This window comes from Ranitomeya imitator, chromosome 7, assembly GCF_032444005.1.
Source record: "Ranitomeya imitator isolate aRanImi1 chromosome 7, aRanImi1.pri, whole genome shotgun sequence".
Lineage (NCBI taxonomy): Eukaryota > Metazoa > Chordata > Amphibia > Anura > Dendrobatidae > Ranitomeya > Ranitomeya imitator.
In genome coordinates this window covers 62,536,412-62,560,780 of record NC_091288.1, presented here as the reverse complement: position 1 = coordinate 62,560,780, position 24,369 = coordinate 62,536,412, and the positions used below count along the sequence as shown (strand labels likewise).

The 24,369-nt window shown below is 40.5% G+C and overlaps 1 protein-coding gene across 30 annotated transcripts in view; it reads right to left on the bottom strand.

Moving 5' to 3' along the window:
* The window catches only part of LRRFIP1 (LRR binding FLII interacting protein 1), a 149,198-nt gene that overhangs the window by 6,708 nt on the left and 118,121 nt on the right, over nt 1-24,369 (bottom strand). For 17 of the 30 annotated variants that reach the window (XM_069733353.1, XM_069733354.1, XM_069733359.1 and 14 more), the window contains 6 exons: nt 20,705-20,875; nt 19,604-19,696; nt 19,220-19,312; nt 17,502-17,594; nt 16,538-16,649; nt 12,170-15,695 (listed from right to left, as the gene is read on the bottom strand). In XM_069733353.1, coding sequence (XP_069589454.1) covers nt 14,245-15,695; nt 16,538-16,649; nt 17,502-17,594; nt 19,220-19,312; nt 19,604-19,696; nt 20,705-20,875 — 2,013 coding nt within the window. In that variant the 3' untranslated portion in view covers nt 12,170-14,244. Of the gene's footprint in view, nt 1-336; nt 412-2,096; nt 2,197-5,042; nt 5,093-12,169; nt 15,696-16,537; nt 16,650-17,501; nt 17,595-19,219; nt 19,313-19,603; nt 19,697-20,704; nt 20,876-24,369 lie in introns of those variants that run through there. The other 13 variants (XM_069733374.1, XM_069733379.1, XM_069733375.1 and 10 more) reach the window with 4 other exon arrangements.

Genomic DNA, 24,369 nt, shown 5'->3' with positions numbered 1-24,369 from the left:
AAATCATCTTGATTTTCGATAAATATATTCCAGTGACTTAATGCAGTGACTCATAGAAGCTGAAAGATGCACCACATTCATTAAGAGGCACATGCATCTTATTACCGTGCGCTCTTCATAAAGACCGACATGGGGCCCAGATTTACATACAGTGAAGAGGAACATAGTGGAGCAGGAACAAATGAAAAACTACAACAGACTCAGGAGAACAGCGACATTTGGAACCAGGTTAAAAAATGGTATATTTATGTGACAGGTCTTTAATATCTCATATAATAATAGGTCATAAACAGACACAGACATAGGACATTAAGATTAGCATGTTTTAAAACAAACCTGTCAAAAATGTTTCCTGAAGTGATGGCGTCACTGTGTCCCTGGATCTGAAGAGTTGTGTGCATCTATATATGTCTACAACAATGGGAGCAGGAATATATACAGTAATATGAATGTTACACATAATGTCCAGTGCTATTACTGGGTTATGGTGAAGACCGGTCATCAATCTATAGACTGACAATTGTAAGAAAACCATAAGTAAGTGAAATTACATTTAGTTATTTATGAACTGTAGGTTTAAAGTGAATGCCGATGACCCCAATATTTGAGAGGTGCTGTGGAGGGAAAAATAATAGATTGACCCCATTAGAGGAGAAAAAAAAAAATATCCATGAAATGGTACTGCACACCTAGAGGGGTAAGGGGTATTCCCCCTTAAAAGTCACAGTCGCTGCTGCCTCATGGCTGGGAGGGATCCCCCAGATAAAGTGATTTTTAACCCTACTGGAGTGTCTTAAAAGTAGGCTGTACTCCTGGAGAAATAGTTCGTGCTGCTATAATTGTAAAAAGATTTTTTCTTTAATCAACAACACGTATTAGTGCCGAGAACAAATACCGGACGCAGCAGTAGATATCCAACTAACTCAAATCAATATACGGTTTATACTTTTTAATAAAATAAGTGGTATACATCTGCTGAATGGATGAATGGTGGACCATTTGGAAAATTCATGAAACCCAAGAAAAGAAAAAGCCGAACATATGATCAAAAGACAATGTGGAACTAGAAAATATGTAACAATAAAATACCTTTATTGACAACAAGTGGTAAAGAATAGCACTGCATATAAGTGGTTCCGGCACCATGAAAAATAAAAACACATGGAATATAATAAATAATAAAATAAAGTGTTATTAAAAGCCATATCCAGGGTAACAAATATATTATATGTAATCTATTGTCTTTTGATCATATGTACGTACTAACGCCGGCCTGGAGTCTTTTTCAAGTTAAAAAATAAAAAAAAGACGACAGCTTGTAAAAGATGCCAGTCCAGTGTCGAAATGCGTTATTATATATATTAAAAAAAAAAAAAAAACGTTTCTACAATTATAGAAGCAAAAACGGTTTCTCCAGCTACGCAGCATACTCTTAAAGAATTTGTTTTACCCTAGTGATGACACCAATATGTCTATTTCTCTACGTTCGGACATTGGTCCTTCCTTGGCTCTATCAGCAACATTATCATCGGGTGCTGCTTCCGTACTATACTGTGAAGGGATTGTGGAAAAAATAACTACCGTAAATGTAATTTGTGCATAAAGGCAAGTGCGGCTAAACGTTATTAACACACTTGACCAAATATACATTAGGTTTTTTGCAGGAGCCATGTATATTGAAGTGGCCTCACCCAATGTTTTCTTGATCATACAGAAAACTGAAGGCTGATGATCCACATATACATCAGATATAAGATGTCCAAACATGCCAACTTGGTCAGGAGCCGCCAACTACCCAACATACATGGCGGCCTCCGGACTCTCTCAATAGACATTATCTATAGAGAGAAGGATCAGGCTTCTTGAATTTCAACACCTGATCCTTTTGTCCTCCCTTCATATAATTAAACTCCTGTTATTTTTGCTTCCTTTGAATTATAATGGCACACACACACAGTTGGATAAAGCTATGAACATTTCCTCATACTCATGCAGATGTTTATTCAGTGAGTTAAAGTTCTTCACAATGCATACACAAAGGATAAGATATCCAGGAACTCCATTTTTATACACAAGGTAGGTTAAACCCTGCTCACTTTGAACATCAGTGCCATTCTCCATATTTTCATTGTCTGGATTCTCCGGACTTTGGTTTCTGGAGCTTTTCTCTCCCAGCTGGCCTTTCAGCTTCTTAATCTGAGACAAGATAATATTCAGGAATGACATATTAATACGTAACTGTACACAATATCCAAATGATCACAATAAAATAAGCACCCAGAAGAAAAACAACTAAGTGTCCACACAATGCACTGACTACAATCATACCAGAGGCCTACTGCTTATCGAGTATGTGCATTGTAGAACTACGTAGTAATCAGCCTCAAGCACACCTTTACACTAGAAACGCCACCTGCCGTAAAACCAGCCCCAAGTTACCAGTTGGGTAAGTGAGCATGCTGCTTGCAAACTTCAGGGCTCAGTGAAACAAGTCTGATTTACTAAGCTACATGCACAAGAATTCATGTACACCAACATCTGTCCAACATTCCACATAGGAAATTATGTGTTTTAGTCATGTTTTTTGACACAACCAGCAATGCGGATGTGGTATACCAGGAAGTGAACAGGTAAAGGACCATGGTCTACATTGCAACACAAAGTGGTGTTACTTCGTGGACCAAAGAAAGGCAATTAAAAGGTCATGCAATCTGGGTACATTTACACGATTATCAGCCTGTTTAAACAGGTCGCCAATCAACCGATGAACAAGTAAAATGCTCGTTCGTCAGGTGAAATGATTTTTAAGCATGGTTAAAATTCATGGTGCTCATCAGCACACTGTACTGGAGACTTGCAATATTTATCTAAAAGATGGAGCTACTGTGATAAATTTTGTGCATTTCAAGATGGTATAATCTAAGTTTTTATTGTCTACGAGTTACGGCATAAAACTGGAAAACAAGTGGGGCTGGATTCACACATCCAAGCAATGTGGACCCGGATGCATGGACTTTCTGCAGATCTCCTGACCCGAACTCTATAGCATCAAGGATGTCTAGTTTGAGTCAGAAGAATAGCGGCCAATCCGTGCATTACCGAAACACAGATGTGTCTATCCAGCCTTATTGTTTTTGTGCCAAGTTATTGCATCCAAGTTATTTGTGCTATTTTCTCAATACAATGACACTGTATTCCAACTGTAAGCCATTGTCAGTGTTTGCTAGCACTGGACTTTAGCACCGTGTATCTGGGCGATTCACCAAAAGTAGTGCAGCAGAAAGGTGAAACATTTTGGTTTCTGTGTGGCCCTTTGTAGGATAAGTTAAATAAAAGCAAAATTAACCTAGACACTAGTTTCAATAAACGTTTTCAGAACCACTGATCAAAATATGGAACTACCAATCAAATCACTTGTAAGCATTGATCAATTAAACATTCAGCTGTAAACCGTCATACATGATGCAATTGGCAAAAAATTAGCTTAGCAGTTTAAAGCTAGGTTCATATTAGCGTCTGGGCGATATTTCATTTTTGTGCGTTTTCTTCTAAGATCCATAACATTATTCTTCGGTCAACATAGGGGCTTGTTTTTTTGCTGGATGATATGTAGTTTTGAATGTCATTCATTTCACTATACAAAGTATTGAGTAAATGAGAAAAAAAACTAAAATTGGATGAAGGAAAGATATATATCTTGGTACCATGTTAGCCAGTAGATAGAAACATATTTAGAATTGAGAGTCCTCAGTGGTTGATACCTTTTAATGGCTAAATGAAAAGATGGTAACAAATTGCAAGCTTCTGAGACTACTCAGGCCTCTTCATCTATGCCTGATGAAGAGACCAAACAATTCTACCATCTTCTTTTTGTTTTTACGGTGTTCATTGTGAGGTAAAATTGACCTTGAAACATGATCCTCCAGGTCAATTGCCTTACAATAAAAAAAATAAATACTGTGGTCAAGATTGGTATTAAGTTGTGTAGAAAAAAAAAAAACAGATGTAAAAAAAAAAAAAAAAAAAAAGTTTTAAATGATTGTCATTTCCAGAGATCCGTAACGTTTTTTAAGTTTCTTTCTATGGAGCTGTAGGATTACTTATTTTTTTGGGGTGGCGAACTGAGTTTTTATTAATATGTTTTGTTTTCGGGGAAGGAAGTGTGCTTGTCGGAAAAAAAATTTCTCTTTACGGTGGTTACTGTAAGGGCTAAGTAATTTTAGATTTTGATAGACCTGACTCTTACTGACGCGGCATAACCAGATGTTTAATTTTTTAAATGTATTCTGATTTTGGAGGGAAAAGGGAGCAATTAGAATTTTAGCATTTTTTTCTTGTATATTTAAAAAAAAAAAAAAAAAAAAAAAAACTTTTATTCTTTTTTGAGTCACCCCAGGACTGAAATTGTTGGATACCACAGTATTGCACTATATAGTTAAAATATTGGTCTCCTAGGAGTACCAAGATGGCAACGATGGAGGCCTTTAGCAGACTCCCTGGTGGCCATGATAACCCATTGATGCCTTGGCTGCTTTGCAGTGGGCAGGTGAAGGTTGATGCACACAAGCATTTACATGCCGCTTTTGGAGATTGATAGCTGCATTTAAACAGTTAATAGGGGCCCATGGCTGTTACACACAAATTCCGGATATTATTTTAGCCAGCAGCTGCCACATGTGGAACGGACTCCACTCCTGAGCCTGCTCTACACATCCCCAACTTCATGACTGATATATCCATTATGGGGTTAATATGGTGATCTCAGTTGACCACTACGTCGGGGTTCCAGTTGAAGCCGAAAGACTATATGTGACAGGCACTCTGATAGAGCCATTCCAACAAACTTAGACATAGTGCTTAACAACAGCACTATATTCATGGAGACCTAACCTAAAATAAAAGTGGAAAATATTTAAAAATTCTAAGGATAAAATATTAACCAAAGTTTCAGCAAGTTGGAGCTGAGACACACAGGAAATTTCTCTCTTATAAAAACTATTCTAAATAAACCAAGCTAAACACATTTCAGAACCTTCCATTACCTGCTCCAGGAAGGATTCTCTCTCATCCATCAGCTTCTTCAGCCTGATCTCTTTAAGAAGAAAGTGTAGAAAACGAGTCAAAGACAGAAGTGAATGAGTTCAGATGAAAGAAAAAAAAGAGAAGGAAATCTTGAAAAAAGTGAACACAGACAGTATCTAATTAGTTAAAGGGGTTTTCCATGACTTCATTAGGATCTGCAATCAATATGGGTAGTCTGATTTCTAGAGACCCCACTAATTAACTGAATGAGAACGAGGACTCCGGTAAAGGTGAACACCCTCCATTGTTTAACCTCAAGATCAGTGACCTGCAGCTCAGTCCTGTTTAAGTGACTAGAACCATACAGTAATACCTGTCACATCCGCTACAAAATGAGCTCTCCCCAAATATTGATGTGCCACAGCCACTTCAGCTGGATGACCCTTGAGAAGTGTCAGGAGTTAATGTGTATTCACACTGGTCGATATCAGATTCTAACGGTAACGACCCATTGTTCGTGGAAATTGTGTAATGTGAATGGGTTCAGAGACTGAAAATTGTGTCCAAAAACGCTTGTTCATTGTGCATAAAATCGTTTAGGCGAGCAAAATAAAAAAAAACATTCAACTTTAGAAAATTGTGTAATGTGAGTGAAGATTATCTGTCAAATCATTTAACGAGCGAATAAAGAAGTGAAAATTCAAGTTCAAAATAGAGTTCATTGTGTACGGATGCAATAAAGTAGTTCATTAGCAGTTGCAGCACTGGAACAAATAGAATATCATTATTTTCCAAAAATGTTGGGTTTCGCTAATTCAGTTACATTTTCTTTGTATGGGATCAGCGGAAAGGTTTGTACAATACTTGGTGAATTCACATATTCGATATAAATAGGATCACTTATGGGATTTGAACCCATACTTCAAATGATCTGTCTGCGTGAACACCGGGCACGATGCTCAGTGTTTCGATGTAATTATCACTAGGGTTGAGCGAAACGGATCGTTCATTTTCAAAAGTCGCCGACTTTTGGCAAAGTCGGGTTTCATGAAACCCGACCCGATCCCTGTGTGGGGTCGGCCATGCGGTACGCGACTTTCGCGCCAAAGTCGCGTTTCGTATGACGCGCTTGGCGCCATTTTTTTCAGCCAATGAAGGGGCGTGGGCAGAGTGATGACATAGGTCTTAGGGGCGTGGACGCCTATCGCCATGTTGTCGCTTGTGCGCTGTAGCGATTTGCACTGTGTAACAGTGGGGAGGAGGGATGGAGGGGAGAGAGAGAGAGAGAGAGAGAGAGAGACAGAGAGAGAGAGAGAGAGAGAGAGAGAGAGAAAAAAAAAAAAATCCCATTGGCTTTGCATTGGGTTTCGTGTTTCGGTCGATCCTCGACTTTTCGCCATAATCGGCCGATTTCACTCGACTCGACTTTTGAGATAGTCGGGTTTCGCAAAACCCGGCTCGACCCTAAAAAAGTCAAGGTCGCTCAACTCTAATTATCACTATTTAACCATTTCATTCACAATTTTACCTGTATAAACAGCTGTCTGACATTGCTTGTCATGAGTTACAATCACATTGTTGATCGTTTAAATGATTATCTGCTCGTGTAAATGAACCCTTACTTCTACTGATCTGACATTGAGAACTTGTCCAAAACAAAAGACATCTACAATGACCAGGGAAACCCCTCTAATGTATAGATCATGCCAATAAACCTTCATGCACACTTTATACTAACACTATGCAAATCAACAGGCATAAAATCTGCAACTAATTTACACTTTTGTGTGGCACTGCAAATATCCCACTAGAGAGAACCTATCAGCACAATTTTATAATGTAAAGACATGACTGTAAAGGCGCTGTAATACTGATTCAATGGATACCTTTGGTGAACAAATCTGCTTTGCTGTTCTTCTGTAATCACCATTTGAAGATTTTGTTATAATTAGATTTCGGTGCACAGGGGCCGGACTGCACACTGGGTCTTCTCCCTGAGATTCCCCGGGCCCCTCTGCCTGTTTCCGCTGTTTGAAAACTCAGCAGTGACCTGTCAGTCAAAGGCCGGAGGCAGGCGGAGGTGCCAGGAGATCACAGACAGTGAGAAGACCCAGTGCACAGTCCGGCCCCTGTGCACCGAAATCTAAGTAGCAGAAAACTTCCAAGCGCCGATTACAGAAGAATCTGGAAGATTGAGAATTTTGCAATGCAACGGAGACAACAATGTTCATGCCAATAAATATTAAAGCAACCAAAGACATTGAAAAAAATTGTTATATGCTTGGAAGACATTGTCTCAAAGATGGGAGTCATGGAATGTCCCCTGAGGACCTATAAACATGGCAGAAAGGGGAAACGCTGCTCACGCACTATATTAGGGCAGAGAACCACTAAGTAATAGGCTATGTAATACTGCCAATACTATATTTTCTTTTTGCATTTACAGTAATCCTTTGGTCTTAATTTAAATAATTAAAAAAATATCTCTAAAGGTTGGTTCTTGTATGATTATGGTGTTCGGTCATATTCACAGTTTGGGTATTTTCACAAAATTGTGGTGCAGTTTTGTCTACACTTGACAATGGAGTTATTAAATTTTAATTTTCAACGATATTTGCCCCTCAATCCTTGAAGAAGAAAAAAAAAAATAGAGGTCCCAGAACTGCGGACAATCTGGTAGCTCTTTGGTTCTGGCTTTTCCATAGTTCAGAATGTGCACGTTTGGAAGCCTGCTGATTCCATTTAAAGGGAACCTGTCACCTGAATTTGGCGGGACCGGTTTTCCATCATATGGGTGGGGTATTCGGGTGTTTGATTCACCCTTTCGTTACCCGCTGGCTGCATGCTGGCCGCAATATTGGATTGAAGTTCATTCTCTGTCCTCCGTAGTACACGCCTGCGCAAGGCAATCTTGCCTTGCGCACATGCAGTATGCTTTGCCCAACTGCGGGCAAAGCTGAAAAGCATTAGTGCGCATGCGCTGGCGCACTATGTCCCGGAAGTATTTCGCTGCGTTCCGGGACATAGTGCGCCGGCGCATGCGCACTAATGCTTTTCAGCTTTGCCCGCAGTTGGGCAAAGCATACTGCGCGTGCACAAGGCAAGATTGCCTTGCGTAAGCATGTACTACGGAGTTCAGAGAATGAACTTCAATCCAATATTGCGGCCAGCATGCAGCCAGCGGGTAACGAAAGGGTGAATCAAACACCCGAAAACCCCGCCCATATTACCGAAAACCGGTCCCGCCAAATTCAGGTGACAGGTTCCCTTTAAATGAAAGCTTGGCACTTCAAATAGTATGAAAACATTAATATTCTAATTATGTTGCAAAATTATCTTACTTTAAAGGGGTTCTTCCACAAAATACACTGCTCAAAAAAATAAAGGGATCACTAAAATACCACATCTACCACATCCTGGATATCACTGAATAAAATATTTCAGTTGCAAATCTTTATTCATTACATAGTGGAATGTATTGAGAACAATAAAACATAAAATTGATCAATATAAATCAAAATGAATATCCCATGGAGGTCTGGATTTGGAATGATACTCAAAATCAAAGTGGAAAATCAAGTTACAGGCTGATACAACTTTAGTGAAAATGCATCAAGACAAGGAAATGATGTTTAGTTGTGTGTGCGTCGCCTCCATGTGCCTGTACAACCTCCCTACAACGCCTGGGCATGCTCTTCATGCGGCGGATAGTCTCCTGAGGGATCTTTTCCCAGACCTAGACTAAAGCATCTGCCAAAACCTGGACAGTCTGTGGTGCAACATGACGTTGGTGGATGGGGCGAGACATGATGTCCCAGATGTGTTCAATCGGATTCAGGTCTGGGGAACGGACGGGCCAGTCCATAGCCTCAATGCCTTCATCTCGCAGGAACTGCTGACACACTCCAGCCACATGAGGTCTGGCATTGTCCTGCATTAGGAGGAACCCAGGGCCAACCGCACCAGCATATGATCTCACAAGGGGTCTCAGGATCTCATCTCAGTACCTAATGGCAGTCAGGCTACCTCTGGTGAGCACATGGGAGTGCTGTGCGGCCCTCCAAAGAAATGCCACCCCCCACCATTACTGACCCACTGCCAAACCGGTTATGCTGATGGATGTTGCAGGCAGATCACTCTCCACGGCGTCTCCAGACTCTGTCACATCTGCTCTGTGTGAACGTGCTTTCATCTGTGAAGAGCACAGGGCGCCAGTGGCGAATTTGCCAATCCTGGTGTTTGGTGGCAAATGCCAAGCGTCCTGCACTGTGTTCGGCTGTGAGCACAACCCCCATCTGTGGACGTCAGGCACTCAGACCATCCTCATGGAGTCGGTTTCTAATTGTTTGTGCAGACACATGCACATTTGTGGCCTGCTGGAGGTCATTTTGCAGGGCTATGGCAGTACTCCTCCTGTTCCTTCTTGCACAAAGGCGGAGGTAGTTGTCCTGCTGCTGGGTTGTTGCCCTTCTACGGCCCCCTCCACGTCTCCTGGTGTACTGGTCTGTCTCCTGGTAGCGCCTCCAGGCTCTGGACACTACGCTGACAGACACAGCAAACCTTCTTGCCACAGCTCGCATTGATGCGTCATCCTGGATGAGCTGCACTACCTGAGCCACTTGTGGGGGTTGTAGTGTCCGTCTCATGCTACCACGAGTGTGAAAACACAAGCAACATTCAAAAGTGACCAAAACATCAGCCAGAAGGCATTGGTACTGAGATCTGGTCTGTGGTCCCCACCTGCAGAACCGCTACTTTATAGGGGGTGTCTTGATAATTGCCAATAATTTCCATCCGTTTTCTATTCCATTTGCATAACAGCATGTGAAATTGATTGTCAAACAGTGTTGCTTCCTAAGTGGACAGTTTGATTTCACAGAAGTTTGATTTACTTGGAGTTATATTCTGTCGTTTAAGTGTTCCCTTTATTTTTTTGAGCAGTGTACATTTGTCACCTATCCTTCAGATACTTGATAAATCTAGGACTGTTAAATAATTGTTTGACTGTTGGGGTTCTAACAGCTGGGACCCCCTTTTGATCATGAAAACATGAGCCACAAAGTCCCCTGTTTGAATAGAGCTTAGTGCACATGCCTGACCTGTGCGCTGTTCACTGAGTATGAGACACAGCTTGACTGACTTAGTCACTCTCAGACAGTAAATGGGGAAGTCACACATGCATCCTGCATCATCATTCACATGGGTGACTTCTGTATACTCATTCTCATGATTATTGATGGCCCCTTAGGTTTGTACCCTGGCGATCATACATTTATCACTCCTGCAATAGACTTTGTTGGTGATGACGGCTTCAAGACGCCTCCTGTTTAGAGAAACCAGTTGCAGGCATTGCTCAGGTGTGATTTTGGCCCGTTTTTCCACACACTCTTCAAATCCTGAGGTTCCTGCGGGCTCTTTCTATGAACTCTGCTCTTTAGTTCCTTCCAAAAATTTTCTATGGATTAAGGTCAGGTGATTGGCTGGGACACTAGCAGCTTTATTTTCTTTCTCTGAAACCAATTGAGAGATTCGTTGGCTGGGTGTTTGTAATCATTGTCTTGCTGAAATGTCCAACCCTCGAGTCATTTTCATTATCCCGGTAGATGGCAGCTTGTGATGAGCAAATGTGCTCAGATATAGTGTTATCCAAGCATGCCCGGATAAAATGCAATCCAAGCATGCCCGGGTGTTATCAGAGTATCTTGGGAATGCTGTATTATTAATTTTGAGTCAGGCGGGTGCATATTTTGCGGTTGTTTGACAGTCGCTACACATGCATGGATTGCCTAATAAACAGGCAATCCCCGCATGTGTTGCAGCTGTCCAATAGCCACAAAATATGCACCCGCGTGACTCAAACATTACTCGAGCACATGCAAGATACTCGGATGATATCCGAGCACACTCGCTTATCAATAATGGCAGCATTTTTATCAAGAATGTATAAAGTTTGCCAGTGCTGTATGCTGAAAAACAGCCCCATACCATGATGTTTCCATCTCCAAACTTCATTGATGGTAGGGTGTTTTTTGGGGGTGATATGCAGTGCCTTTTGGCCTTCAAACATGGTGTGTATTATGGCATCCAAAGAGTTCAATATTGGTCTTATTCAACCAGACTACATTTTCCCAGTATTTCTCAGGCTTGTTTAAATATTGTTGAGCAAACTTAAATATGCTTGAACATGCTTTTTGTTCAGCAATGGACTCTTGCGTGGTGAGCGTGATTATAGGCCATGGAGATTGAGTGCGTTACTTATAATTTCCTTTGAAACAATTGCACCTGCTCATTCCATGTCTTTCTGTAGCTCTCCACAGGTGGTCCTTGACTCTTGGACAATTCTTCTGATAATTCTTATCACTCTTCTGCTTGAAATTTTGTGGGGAGAACTTGGTCGTGGCCTGTATATGGTGAAAAAATGTGCTTTCCACTTCTGGATTATGTCACCAACAGTACGTCACTGGAATCTTCAGTAGTTTAGAAATTCTTTTGTAACCAAAGCCATCAGTATGTTTTGCAACAATAATGTTGTGAAGATCTTGAGACAGCTCACTGGCTTTACCCATCATGAAGTGTTTCTCGTGTGGCACCTTGTTAATGAGATACCTTTTAAGGCCATCAGTTGAACTGAACCAGCTGATATTTTTTCACTAAGTGGCAGGATTGCTTTTTAATTACTGATATAAGTCAGCTGGTGCCATGACTTTCCATGGCTTTTTGCTCCTCCCTTTCTTCATGTATTCAATACTTTTCCCCCGTATCATTTCTCATTATCACACAACGTATGAACATCTGTAGTTTGACTGCCTTGCATACGTGGGGACCACATGAAACTCACATATATATGTATATATATATATATATACACGTGTGTGTGTGTGTGTGTGTGTGTGTGTGTGTGTATATATATACACACACACACATTTTTATATCTATGTGTTTATATATAAAAATGTATGTGTATATATGCACACGTGTGCGTAAATGCATCATATGTATATACACACACATACATTCACACATACATGTATCTTAGAGAACACCCTCAAGATAACTTTTTGTTAAATGCTAGTCCTTATAACTTTTGAAAAGGTGAATCCCATTTAAGAAAAAATATTTCTTTTAGGTGTAAATAAATCAGGATACATTTTCTGTGTTTTTTTTTTCAAAACTAAGTTTATTTCCATAATATACAGTTAAGATTTCTTTTAAAACAATCTTCTTCCTTTCGCATTGCCTGTAGATATCATCCATTTATTACTTTCATCAGGAAATGTCAATTTATAAGACAGTATTGCCGTATTTATACCGGTTGTGTATCTGAAAGCAAAGCTTTCAAAATGTGAATGTGTTTAAAAGTGAAAAAATCTATACTGCCCAAGTACTTTGTACGCATTAAGTAGCGAACACACAGTACCTGAATAATTTTATAGTAGGGCTGCAAGAAATATTTTAAATTCTGCATCGTCTGATATGTTCTAGTGAAGGCAAAGATGTTAAGTAGATTTGTCACAAATCTTCCACAAGAACATAACCCAAGTGACTTCATCTTGCCCAAATAATACAGCGTCCTCGATCTGCCACATGATGGCAATGCAGCGCTGCTGAACGAGCATTCAGCGCCATAAAATAACTAGGGTAGTGTATTCATTTAGGATCTAATATAATATCAGGCTTATGAGGGGTAACCAAAGAAATCCCCAAACTTACCACTTCTATCATTTTAGAATTCAAGTACGGTAGTTTCCATTCATTTGTATATATTTCAGATCAGGAAAAGTAGCACTCTTCTCCCTTTATAAATATTTGCAGCTATAATCCATGAACTTGCTTTCTAAAACGCTACAAGATTGGGTATTTCAGCTTGTATCGTAATATAAAAGACATCGGGTTCAAACAAGGTCTATGTCTTTGCTGACTGTGTGATTGCTACTCAATTTTAGGATTATGTGTTGCTGTAATTCAGCTGAAAATTAGGTTGACATTATTATAATGATCTATGATTGACTAGGTAGAAGTCTGCAATAGGCAAGTGGCGGATATCCAACTCCTCATGGTTTCGGTGTCACTCCGCCTTAAAAGCTACGCTAAATTGCCAACAACATTTAATTATCTACATTTCTTCTGCAACCTTGCCTGTTACCAGAGATCTCAAACACTAAAGCGGAATACATATTCTGTATAAATTCTTTAAAACAGGCATTTGTAGTTCTGTTTTAGATCTGTCATATTTCTGTGCAAAAGAATCTTTCACCATATTATTGTGCACTTCAATTTAATCGCACAAAGACACATTACAAATGTGTATGCATCTGAAACTTACAGGACAGACATATACAATAAGAATGATTTCCCCCCCCATCTTACTTTCTTGAGCATTCATACTAGGCTTTACATGGAATGTGAGCTCCAATCACGCTACTCCAGCCACGAGAGAAATAAATAATATTTTCGGTTATAAAACTATACGTGACATCTATAAAACTATAACATTGTTTCTTTTCTGCGATTTGGGTGGAGTAGGAACATCCAAACGAGGTTCAAGAACAAAAAAAAAAAGAAGATCTGTTTAGAGGAACAGCAAAGTAATTAGATATGTAAATAGATTATAAAAGGTTGGGACATTTTTAGCGGTTTCTCTAATGGGTCAAATAAGATTATTTCAGAACACATAAATAGAAGAACATATGTCCTATCACTGGTAGGTGAGGAAGTGCAAATGCAATCTAATCCAGGCAGTTCGAGATATACTAGTCTATATAGTAAATATGGCCTGTAGCAACATTTCATAAAAATTCCCCTTAGGTAACTTTCACCTCGAGAGCAGTAGTTTTGGACTGTGAGGCCGGCCTCACTCGTATTAAGCTCATTTAAATTCTATACTGGATGCAGAAATTAATAAGATAAGTACAAATACATTTTCAACATTGGCATGGACTTCAAACAATGGTGAGGCCCCAGATAAAATATGTGAAAAAAGCCTTTTCCTATAATATTCATATACTTAAAATTCACCCCCAAAATACAAATTCACAAACAGGAGCCTACAAAAGAGAAAAAAATTGAAAACTATATGGAGGAGTACACCTCCAGCCTGTACTTTAGTATCTAGATATACAGCCACTTTGGTGGCAATTGATAGTAGTACTAGTGCAAAAGCATAAACTTTCTGTAACATTCAGCAGTGCCACATATACATCTACAAAATAACCGATCATGTCATCAGGAAACCACACAGTCGTCTTTATTTTTGCCTTTTCCTCTCCTTGGACTTTTATCGGAGTCACCTTCCATCCGAATGTCTTCCAAAGACTGTCTGTCCACTGACGATCCTAATGAAGCACAGGGTATTTCACTCTCTCCGGTGTACTTTTCACTTTTCACGGTATCATCTTTTTCATCATCATCCCCTGTTTCTTCACCCTCTTGTGTGGATTCACCTTCACTACTGAAAACCTCAGGTGGAACTATTTCCTTTGGGGATTCAGCTGTGTTTGACAGTGTATCATCTGCATTCTGGATGTTCTCACAATCTGGGTCATGAGGTAATAAGTCATCTTCTCTTTGGTCCGCTACCTTAAGATCTTGCCTTTCCAAAGACACATCCTGTCTCTCTTCCTCTGGGATGGGTTTAGGTATATTTTGGTCACCACTGTCCCCTGGAATGACACAGTCTGTTCTAGACTCTTCCTCCGTTACACTATTGCTTTTGCTAACAGCGCAAGACTCGGAAACGTCCAATGTTTTGTCATTTTCACTTTCTACCTGTGCAACTAAATCGGTGATCGGTAATAGAGTGTCTTGTGATGGTTGTTCATGTGTCGAAATAATCTCACTCTGATCAATTACTTCACTCTTCTCGGGAGCAGACAATATTTCAGTGTTCTGGTTTTGATCCACAAGAATTTGTGACCCAGATTCTTCCGGGGGAGACAGCTGAGGTTCGGTCTTTTGTTCCAGAATTACTTCATGTTCTAGATGTACATTTTTATCACTAGTTATGTTTTCTGACAACTCTGTACTAAGATCTTCGAGATTGATGCTTGTTTTTTTATGGTCCTGTTTATCCTCTAAATCTGAGCTTTCGGCACTCTTACAAATATTGACAGGTTCATTTGTAGTTTCAGCCGCTCCACCCATAGGGACATGATCATCAGCTTTAGGGATGTCCTCCTCTTGGCTGTTTTTGGGTTCCTCTTTTTCACAATCACTCAAAGAACCCGAGTCATCTTCATAAAATGCGCTCACTGTAATGGGATGATCATCGACAAAATCTATAGCATCCTGAAAGACATCACTTCCAGAAGGGCTTATATCACTCTGCTTTGAGGTTGTGTCACCGTCTACTGCTGAAAAGTTCTCCAAAACTTCAGTTAGGGACATCTTCTGCAGATCTTCTCTTGTGTCATAAGATGTCTCTTCCTTTTGCTCATCCACGTTGGTTTCAGATTTGTGACGGCTAAAGACATCAAAAGGTTCCATTTCCACAACGGTGTTGCTGTTATTTTCCTTCTCATTGTTCTCATGTGTTACATCTCCACCCTTTGGGTGCAACTGAATTTCTTTCTGAGCATCTTGTGTAACTTCCACTCTATCTTGCTCAACCTGAGAAGGTGGACCTTCACCCACCACTGAGGTGGTCTCCTTTTTTTCAACTGTTTCTTCTGTGTTTCCTATAAAAACCACGGACAAAAGAATGAAGAATCCACCAATTATACTAAAGCCACAACCCCAGCAGAGGTCAGAGAAAGACAGGGAATGAATGATTTCTGCTTGAGAGTAGGTAGAAAAGCAACAGGTTGGACAGTGCAGAGTTATACAACCCACCGTTTGAAGCCCCGGATGGTTGCTGAAGAGAAGAAACATACAGCAAAGCAGATTTTTTTTACAGTCTGAAAAGAGATTCTTCAGTCTACTCTGGAAGGGTTCAGTTTGCTGCGAAATACTTAAAAATGACAGTAAAACTTTATTGCTACATCAGCAAGACCTGTGAAATATAAATGCGGTGATCTTCTGTAACTAGATTAAAAAAAAACAGGTTGATTGGGATTAGAAAAAGATTTCCTTAAATATTTAAGGCACTTTGATTATTTAAAAAAAGGAACAAGGCAGCCAGGTTGAGATCTTCTACAGCTAGTGCCAAAGATTAGAACATTCCGATAATCCCGTGCCTCATCACAAATAAGACCGTAGCCCTTTCATGTACAGAACGGGAAAGACTACAAACCACAAATAACTAATAATTACCAGACAAAGTAGCTCGATCCAGGTGTGAACAACGCCTGCAGTCTACATCTGATACTTGTTTTATAGCCTAGCTTGCCTTTATACAGCCGTCTACTTCTACTTTGGAACAAGGAGTCTGGTTTGGATGAAGAATACCCTTACAAGGTAATAGGCTGCAGAAGTTATACAAAGCACGGCATGCAGGGTTAGTGGAAAGAGAAACGGCTCGGAGAAGCTTGAAAAAAAAAAAAAAAAAGAGAGAGAGAGAAGAGCGCACACTATCACTTACCCATTGACACAGCCCGGATAGGAGGATCTGGCGGACCATCGAAATTTACATGGTTTTCTATTGAAGAGTCACCATTCAGGGTACCGTCAGAGTCCAGCACGATGCCGTGTTTCTAAATGCAACAGAATGAACTAAAAGTCAGCTGCTGAAGAAATGACAAGTCACGTGGTGGATACAGTTAGCGAGAAAGCCTTTCCAGCAAGACAGGAACTAACAAACTAAGCAATTCTGAAAGCTACGGTTAAAGGAAAGCAGGTACCGGTAGTTACCGCAATTTATTAAACATGTTTTCTAATCATCAATGTAAACAGCAATGACATTTAATAGTCTCACATTTAAGAACATTGAATCCCTATTTTTTTTCTCCAAAAACGGAGAAAAATTTTTTTTTATCTGCGACTGCCAACATTAGATGGGAAAAGCTGTGGGAGTCTGAAGTATGACAGTACAAGGTATTTCTTGTTACAAGTCAACTTATCTAACAATCTCAGCATTTTCCTTCTTAAGACTTTTTTCTTCACAGCAATGCAAGTGGATGCCACAGAGAGAGACAATATATTTTATTGCAAATCTCATGATCATTCTTCTGCAGTGGTCGGCACCTCTGGCATAGATGTAAAATTGCAGCTGGGAGACCGTTCCTGTAGCTCAAACAATGGTACACTGTGATCAATCTACAATTCTTAGACAAAGAGGTTTGATATGTTGTATTGTGCATACAAGGCTGTCCCCCCTTTTTACTCCATCTCCTGGTGGCAATATTAATATTCTGGTATAACCACCAACCACCACAAGATTTCAGCTGGTTGCTACTCTAAGACTACAAGGCAGATATCGCCAATCAATAGAAGACTCCCTTTAATCATTTCATAGCCCTCCTTTACAGATGGTGTCCGTTATATCATATGCATGGACCTCACAATGCTATACATAATAAAACAGAATAAAAGTGTATCCATTGTACCTTCAATGTGTCCCTTAGCTGGGTCACCTCGTCCCTGAGGGCATCTCGCTCACTCCGAACCGGATCAAAAAACTCTTTTTGTCTCTCCAGAGCCTGCACTTCCAGGGTTCAGAGAGAAAGAAAATGCAACACGATATTGAAAAACGTAAAAACACAAATGTGAACATTTGCAGTCCCACATATTAGTGTGTAGGGTTTAGAGGTAAAATCTTCCATATTTGATAATATTATGTACACTTGAAGATCTAATTCAACTTGATTAATTGGAATATTCAGGCCCACATACACGTTAAAGCCACATGCAATGATTTCTGTGGAATCCGCCCAATGTGTGATATGTTCGAGGACCCCCAATGTTCTCCGTCAGATGATGTTGAGGAGGTAAGGAGCGTGCAGTTCTAATACAAATGCCCCTCCATCTGTTCTCCTGCTGGATATGCTGCTGCTAAATCAGCCCAGCCACGGATTACTCTGCTCTCCACATAGGGAACACATAAATGAGTATTCATGTGTATGGGGAATGTAGAAAGAAATCGAGATTTCTCCCCAGCTATCTAAATTGGCTGTACACATGAGAAAACTATTGACCGATCTCTCCCGATTCCCCCCTATACATGAATGCTTGGCTCAGCAGAATGTTTAAGAGTTTTCAACATGGAGAGAGGAGAAAGCCTCTGCCAGACTCTTCTTGCCGCTTACCTTTCCTGAAAGCAAACGGATTAGGCATTAAAATGCCAACTGTGAAGTCCTGCTGTCCCCACAACATTATCTGACAAGGGACGTCCCCAAATAGATGAGATGGTCGAAAAATCTCACCGACTTTCCACTAATGTTTATGGGAACCTTTAAAGTGCATCTAGGGTTCATCTAAAGCACATTGACATTTGGTGTTTGGTTAAAGTCATTCTCTTGTTTTCTGTTATCAGCTAGTTCTGGCAGGATAGCGGCTTTCTGTATTGTTCCTCAATGGTGTAAGGCTAGGTTCACATTGCGTTAATGGGTTAACGCTAACGGACTGCGTTGCACGGCGAAAATGTCGCAATTAACGCCGTGCAACGGGTCCCTTAGCGCACCCATTGACAGCAATGTGATTTCTGCCTGTAGTGCATCGCTAGCGCATGCCACTTTCGGCACGCGCTAGCGATGTGCCTTTCTTTTGTGATGGACCTCGGACGTTGCTGGCAGCGTCCGAGGTCCGTCCCTCGCTAGCGCAGATCGGGGATCTGCGCTAGCGGGGACTGCGAACGCGGCCCCAAAATAAACATTGCGTTAGCGCAATCCGCTAGCGCTATGCGCTTAACGGATTGCCCTAACGCAATGTGAACCTAGCCTTACTGTCAGGAAGTCCAGACAAATGTCTGTTCCTGTGATACCCGCTTTATATCACACTGGTTTTATGAATACATATATGTTAAGAGCTTTTAGCTATGCAATTTAAATTAAGCATCCATTAAACTTTGATATTATTGGAATTTACCAAATATATATATATAACCCCCATAAAAATGTGTCTTATCCATTTTATTGGAATGAAATATACATTTTTTGCACAAAGCCGTATATTATGTTGGTGTGAGCACAGTATTTAGACCGTGTTCATATGAAGGCTAGATTCTTTCTACTTTTGGGAGCTCAGTAACCATCAAGTTAATTCCCAGTTCTTGTGGCAGCCGCTTAGCTCCTAATAGCTAACAGACACCCTAAACAAGGAATCGTACCCCTATTTTTTTATCCTTCCACTCTATGGTTTCTTTGAGGTCACAGATCTCACGGTCACCGATTTCTTGTTTCTGTTGCAGTTGGCGAATTTCCTAATGGTTGGCAAAGGGCAGCAAACAAAGAAAAAAAGACAGAATATTCAAGAAAAAGCAAAAAAAAAAGTCAGAACTGGCAAGAAAGAGAAGAAACAGGAATCAGCAACAGAGCAAAGAGGCTAACACTCCATCCATCTACAACTGTTCATGATAGGCAATCACTCAAAGCTTTCTTATTTTGTAACGCTAAATTACAATTTTTCATTAAAGGCAAATAATAAAGCTTAATGAGAAGAGCAATAAAACCTGAGCTATTTTAACCAATTAATTCCAACAGTCCTTCCTCACCGTCATCAGAGCTTCTCTTTGCTCCAAAGCCTCTTTCATCTCTGAGAGTTGAAAACGAAGGACACCCTGCTCGTGTTTCTGCCGCTCACACTCCTGGCAAGAAAACAAGAGGCTTTAAACATACAGAAACCCAAAAATGTGCAAATTTACCCTTGTAATTACATGTAACCTCAGCAGAGTTAATATAGGGAAATCATGTCATCATTTGTGCACAATATACAATTCACGAATCAGAGATTAGGGCAACGTCTGGGACACGTAAAAGAAGGAACAGAAATGAAGGCGAGTGCTCGAAAAACAATGACTAATGGCATTAGGTCATTCTAACGAAATCTGCATCTGCTAATATACAATAGTGTATGATGCAACCATTCATTGTTCAAGAAGCTGCAATACTACCGTATTTCAGTGGATTGCATAAGGGATCAAGTGATCACATGTTTAACTCCCCTAACGCAACTTAAAAATAAAAAAATAAATGTAAGAAATATTAAAAAGATAGTGTAAAAAAAAAAAAATGAATCACAAATATAGAAGTTTCAATCACCCTTCTATACCAAAACATAAATTGTGAAATCTATAAAAATAAAATATTTGGTATCACTGTATGTGTAATCGTCCAAACTAGAAAAAAAATTTCAAACATTTACACTATACAGCCAGAAAGGTAAAAATGGCAGAATTGCTGTTTTTACTCCTCAATTCCTTTTTTTATACATTATGTAGCAAAATGAATGGTGCATTTCAAAACTACAAATAGTCCTGCAAAATATATATATATATAGCATATATAACAAGCCCTCATAAGGCTATGTCATCAGAGAAATAACATTTCTTGGAAAAAGGCAATGAAAAAAAACAGAGCAAAAAAAAAAAAAAAGGAAAATAAATAAGAATATTGATAGATTTTAAGCAAACCAGATACTTGCTTAAGACTGTATACAGTACTGTGCCACCTTCATTGACCATTTCATCACCTATGGCTTGAAAATGAGCTTGTTTGCTACTTGTCTTGGTAGCCCGATCACCTGGTCCTTGTGACAGCTCCCGTATTAAAGGGGTTTTCGGTCAAGGACTGCTAAAGTAGGCTCCACAACTCACTTTCTGCTTATCTTCATACTGACGTCTGGATTCTGCCACTTCTTCCTCCATCTCCAGCAGAACCTCCCGGAGAGTGTCCACTTGATATTGCAAGGATGTTTTCTCATTGTCTAGCTGGGCATTTGTCACCATAGACCGTTTATACTTCTCCTCCACTTCTGCCAAGGAGTCCTAAAAGGCAATAGAAATATTAATAATAGAAATAATAACAGCAAAATGTTTAAAATCCAAAAATAAAAATTTGAGCTATTAGTGGAAAAAAAAAAAATTAGTAGTCCAGGAATATTAGATGAAGGTGTGCACACCATATGTCTGTTATGCCCCTATGAAAGATTAGTGTCACACAGAGCAGTACCTTCATCTCCTTCAGCCCTTGCATGTATTTGCCTTCCACATCCTCAATCTGCTCCTTTAACTCACTGATCTCCTGACAGAGGGACACAGAATGCATAGGAATAAAGCAGCAGATAAAACAAAGATGGAAACAATCTAGAAGAAAGCACAGGTCTGGTATGATGTAGCATTCCTGCTGGGGATTAGACAGAACGTCACATGCATATTCAACCAGTGGCAGAAAGATTAGCAGATTGGGGGCAAGACCGCTGTGCACAGCTGGGAGAGAGCTCAGCCCCTACAGAAGACCTACATAGTCCAGGCGCTCCCTAATCCAGAATGACATCAGGACAAAACGACAACGCTCCAAATACTCAGAACCTAAATACTCCCAACCTATAACACTTACTGCGGTTACAAAGACTTCAGGAATAAAGGAATATTATTTCTGACCAAGGCATTCTGATTACTGATTTATGCAAAACTAGACATACAAACTTAATTAGAAAGAAACTATGCCGAAAACCATTACGTATATAGCTGCAAAAAGACAAAAAACAAATCAAGAAATCACTCCCAAGGGACTATCACAATAAAAGGAAAAAAATATAATTAAGCAATTTTGTGATTAGGACCCTATACCAAAAGCTACTTATTTCTTCTTTAAAATCTACAAGAGAAAAAGTAAGCAAAAACCCTGATGTAACCAAGTAAAAAAGCAAAAGTGCATTTAAATAACACAGAGTTTTTAGTAATACTGTTTTTTGTTCAAAAATAGCACAAAAGCTATCCCACCGCGTCAAGGTAACTCTGATAAGGACAGTCCTAGGGATGGCTTTTGTGCTATTTTGTGATAAAAAAAACAGTATTACTAAACACTCTGTTATTTAAATGCACTTTTGCTTTTTTTACTTACCGCATATACTCGAGTATAAGCCGAGAGTGTCACCCCTCTTTTGGGGGGCTGAAAGTCCCCCTCTCGGCTTATACTCGAGTCATACCCAGGGGTCGGCAGGGGAGGGGGAGCGGGGGCTGTCTAATTATACTCACCTGCTCCTGGCGCGGTACCTGCAGGTCCCCGGCGCCCCAGCTTCTTCCTGTACTGAGCGGTCACATGGTACCGCTCATTACAGTAATGAATATGCAGATCCACCTTTATGGGAGGTGGAGCCGCATATTCATTACTGTAATGAGGGGTAACGGTGACCGCTCAGTACAGGAAGAAGCTGAAGCGCCGGGGAAGCAGGGAATGCACAGCTCCAGGAGCAGGTGAGTATAACGTGGAGTGGGAGCGCTGCGCGATATTCACCTGCTCCCCGTTCCGGTGCCGCTCCGTCTTCAGCGTCTTCTGCAGTGACGCTCAGGTCAGAGGGCGCGATGACGTGGTTAGTGCACGCTCTCTGCCCGAACGTCAGTGCAGCAGACGCTGAAGATGGAGCGGCGCCGGAACGAGGAGCAGGTGAATATTGAAAGTGCCGGGGGCCTGAGCAACAGAGAGGTGAGTATGTGATTTTTTTTTTGTATCGCAGCAACAGCAAATGGGGCAAGTGTTTGTATGGAGCATCTATGGGGCCATAACGTTTGTGCAGCACTATATGTAGCAAGTGTCTGTATGGGGCCATAACGTTTGTGCAGCACTATATTGGGCAAGTGTCTGTATGGGGCCATAATTAACGTTTGTGGAGCATTACGGTATATGGGGCAAGTGTCTGTATGGAGCCATAATCAGCATTTGTGCAGCATTATATTGGGCAAATGTGTCTATGGAGCATCTTCTGGGGCCATTATTAACCTTTATGCAGGATTATATGGGGCATATTTTAATATGGAGCATCGTATGGGGCCCATCATGAACTGTATGGAGAATTATATGGGGCTCCTGATTCAATATGGATATTCAAAAACACTTAACCTACTGATGTCTCAATTAATTTTACTTTTATTGGTATCCATTTTTACTTTTGACATTTACCGGTAGCTGCTGTATTTCCCACCCTAGGCTTATAATCAAGTCATTAAGTTTTCCCAGTTTTTTGTGGCAAAATTAGGTCGGCTTATACTCGAGTATATACGGTAGTTACATCAGGGGTTTTGCTTACTTTTTCTCTTGTAGGTTTTAATGTTTTGTGGCCAATGTGAACATGTGTTTAACTTCTGCATGTGTACCTACTCAAGTTAAGCTCAATTTTTGTGTTTTTTTTCTTTGTATTGTTGCATTCTGTGCAAGCTGGAGTGTGGCCTCCTTGTTTCTGAGCTAGAGATTGTATATAAAGCTTCCCCAGTCTGGTGTTCCCTGGTTAGGCCCAGTCCTTTTGTCTGCCCTTATTCACACTGAGGTCAACATTGACACATGGTAAGGTTTTAATATTAGACAGTGTAGGACTGCCCCGATCAGAGTTACCTTGACACGGTGGGATGGCTTTTGTGCTATTTTTTGATCAAAAAACAGTTATTACTAAAAACTCTGTGTTATTTAAATGCACCTTTGCTTTTTTACTTAGTTACATCAGGGTTTTTGCTTACTTTTTCTCTTGTTGGTTTTAGTGTGTTGTGGCCAATGTGAACATGCGTTTAACTTCTGCATGTGTACCAACTCAAGTTAAGCTCATTTTTTTTCTTCTTTGCATGTTTAATGTTATGTGCATAGAAACAACAAAAACCCTCACTGTCGCCCTGATCCACTCCCGCCTGGACTACTGCAACACTCTATTAATTGGCATCCCCCTCCCTCGACTTTCCCCACTCCAGCCAATCCTTAATGCAGCAGCCAGGGTCGTCTATCTAGCTAATCGTTACTCAGATGCATCCGCTCTTCGCCAATCATTACACTGGCTGCCCATTCATTACAGGATACAATTCAAAGTACGTGTTCTCACCCACAAAGCTCTTCACAGTGCAGCACCCCCTTATATCTCTTCCCTCATTTCTGTCTATCGGCCTAACCGGCCGCTGCGCTCTGCAAATGACTTTCGACTAACCTCTGCACTAATCCGTACCTCCCACTTCCGACTCCAAGACTTCTCCCGTGCTGCACCAATCCTCTGGAATGCTCTACCCCAAGAAATTAGGACCATCCACAATTTGCATAGTTTTAGGCGCTCGCTCAAAACACATTTGTTCAGAGCGGCCTATCACGTTCCCTAATCAAAGTCATTTTATGTTTGTGTGTGTGTGTAGCCCATTCAGTATCTCCATCTATCCTCCACCCCCTGAAGATGGCTGGACCATCATTGTAAATACATCATTGTAAATACACACCTGTACTTTGTATCTCCCCCCACCTCATTGTAGATTGTAAGCTCTCACGAGCAGGGTCGTCTTATTTCGCTTTA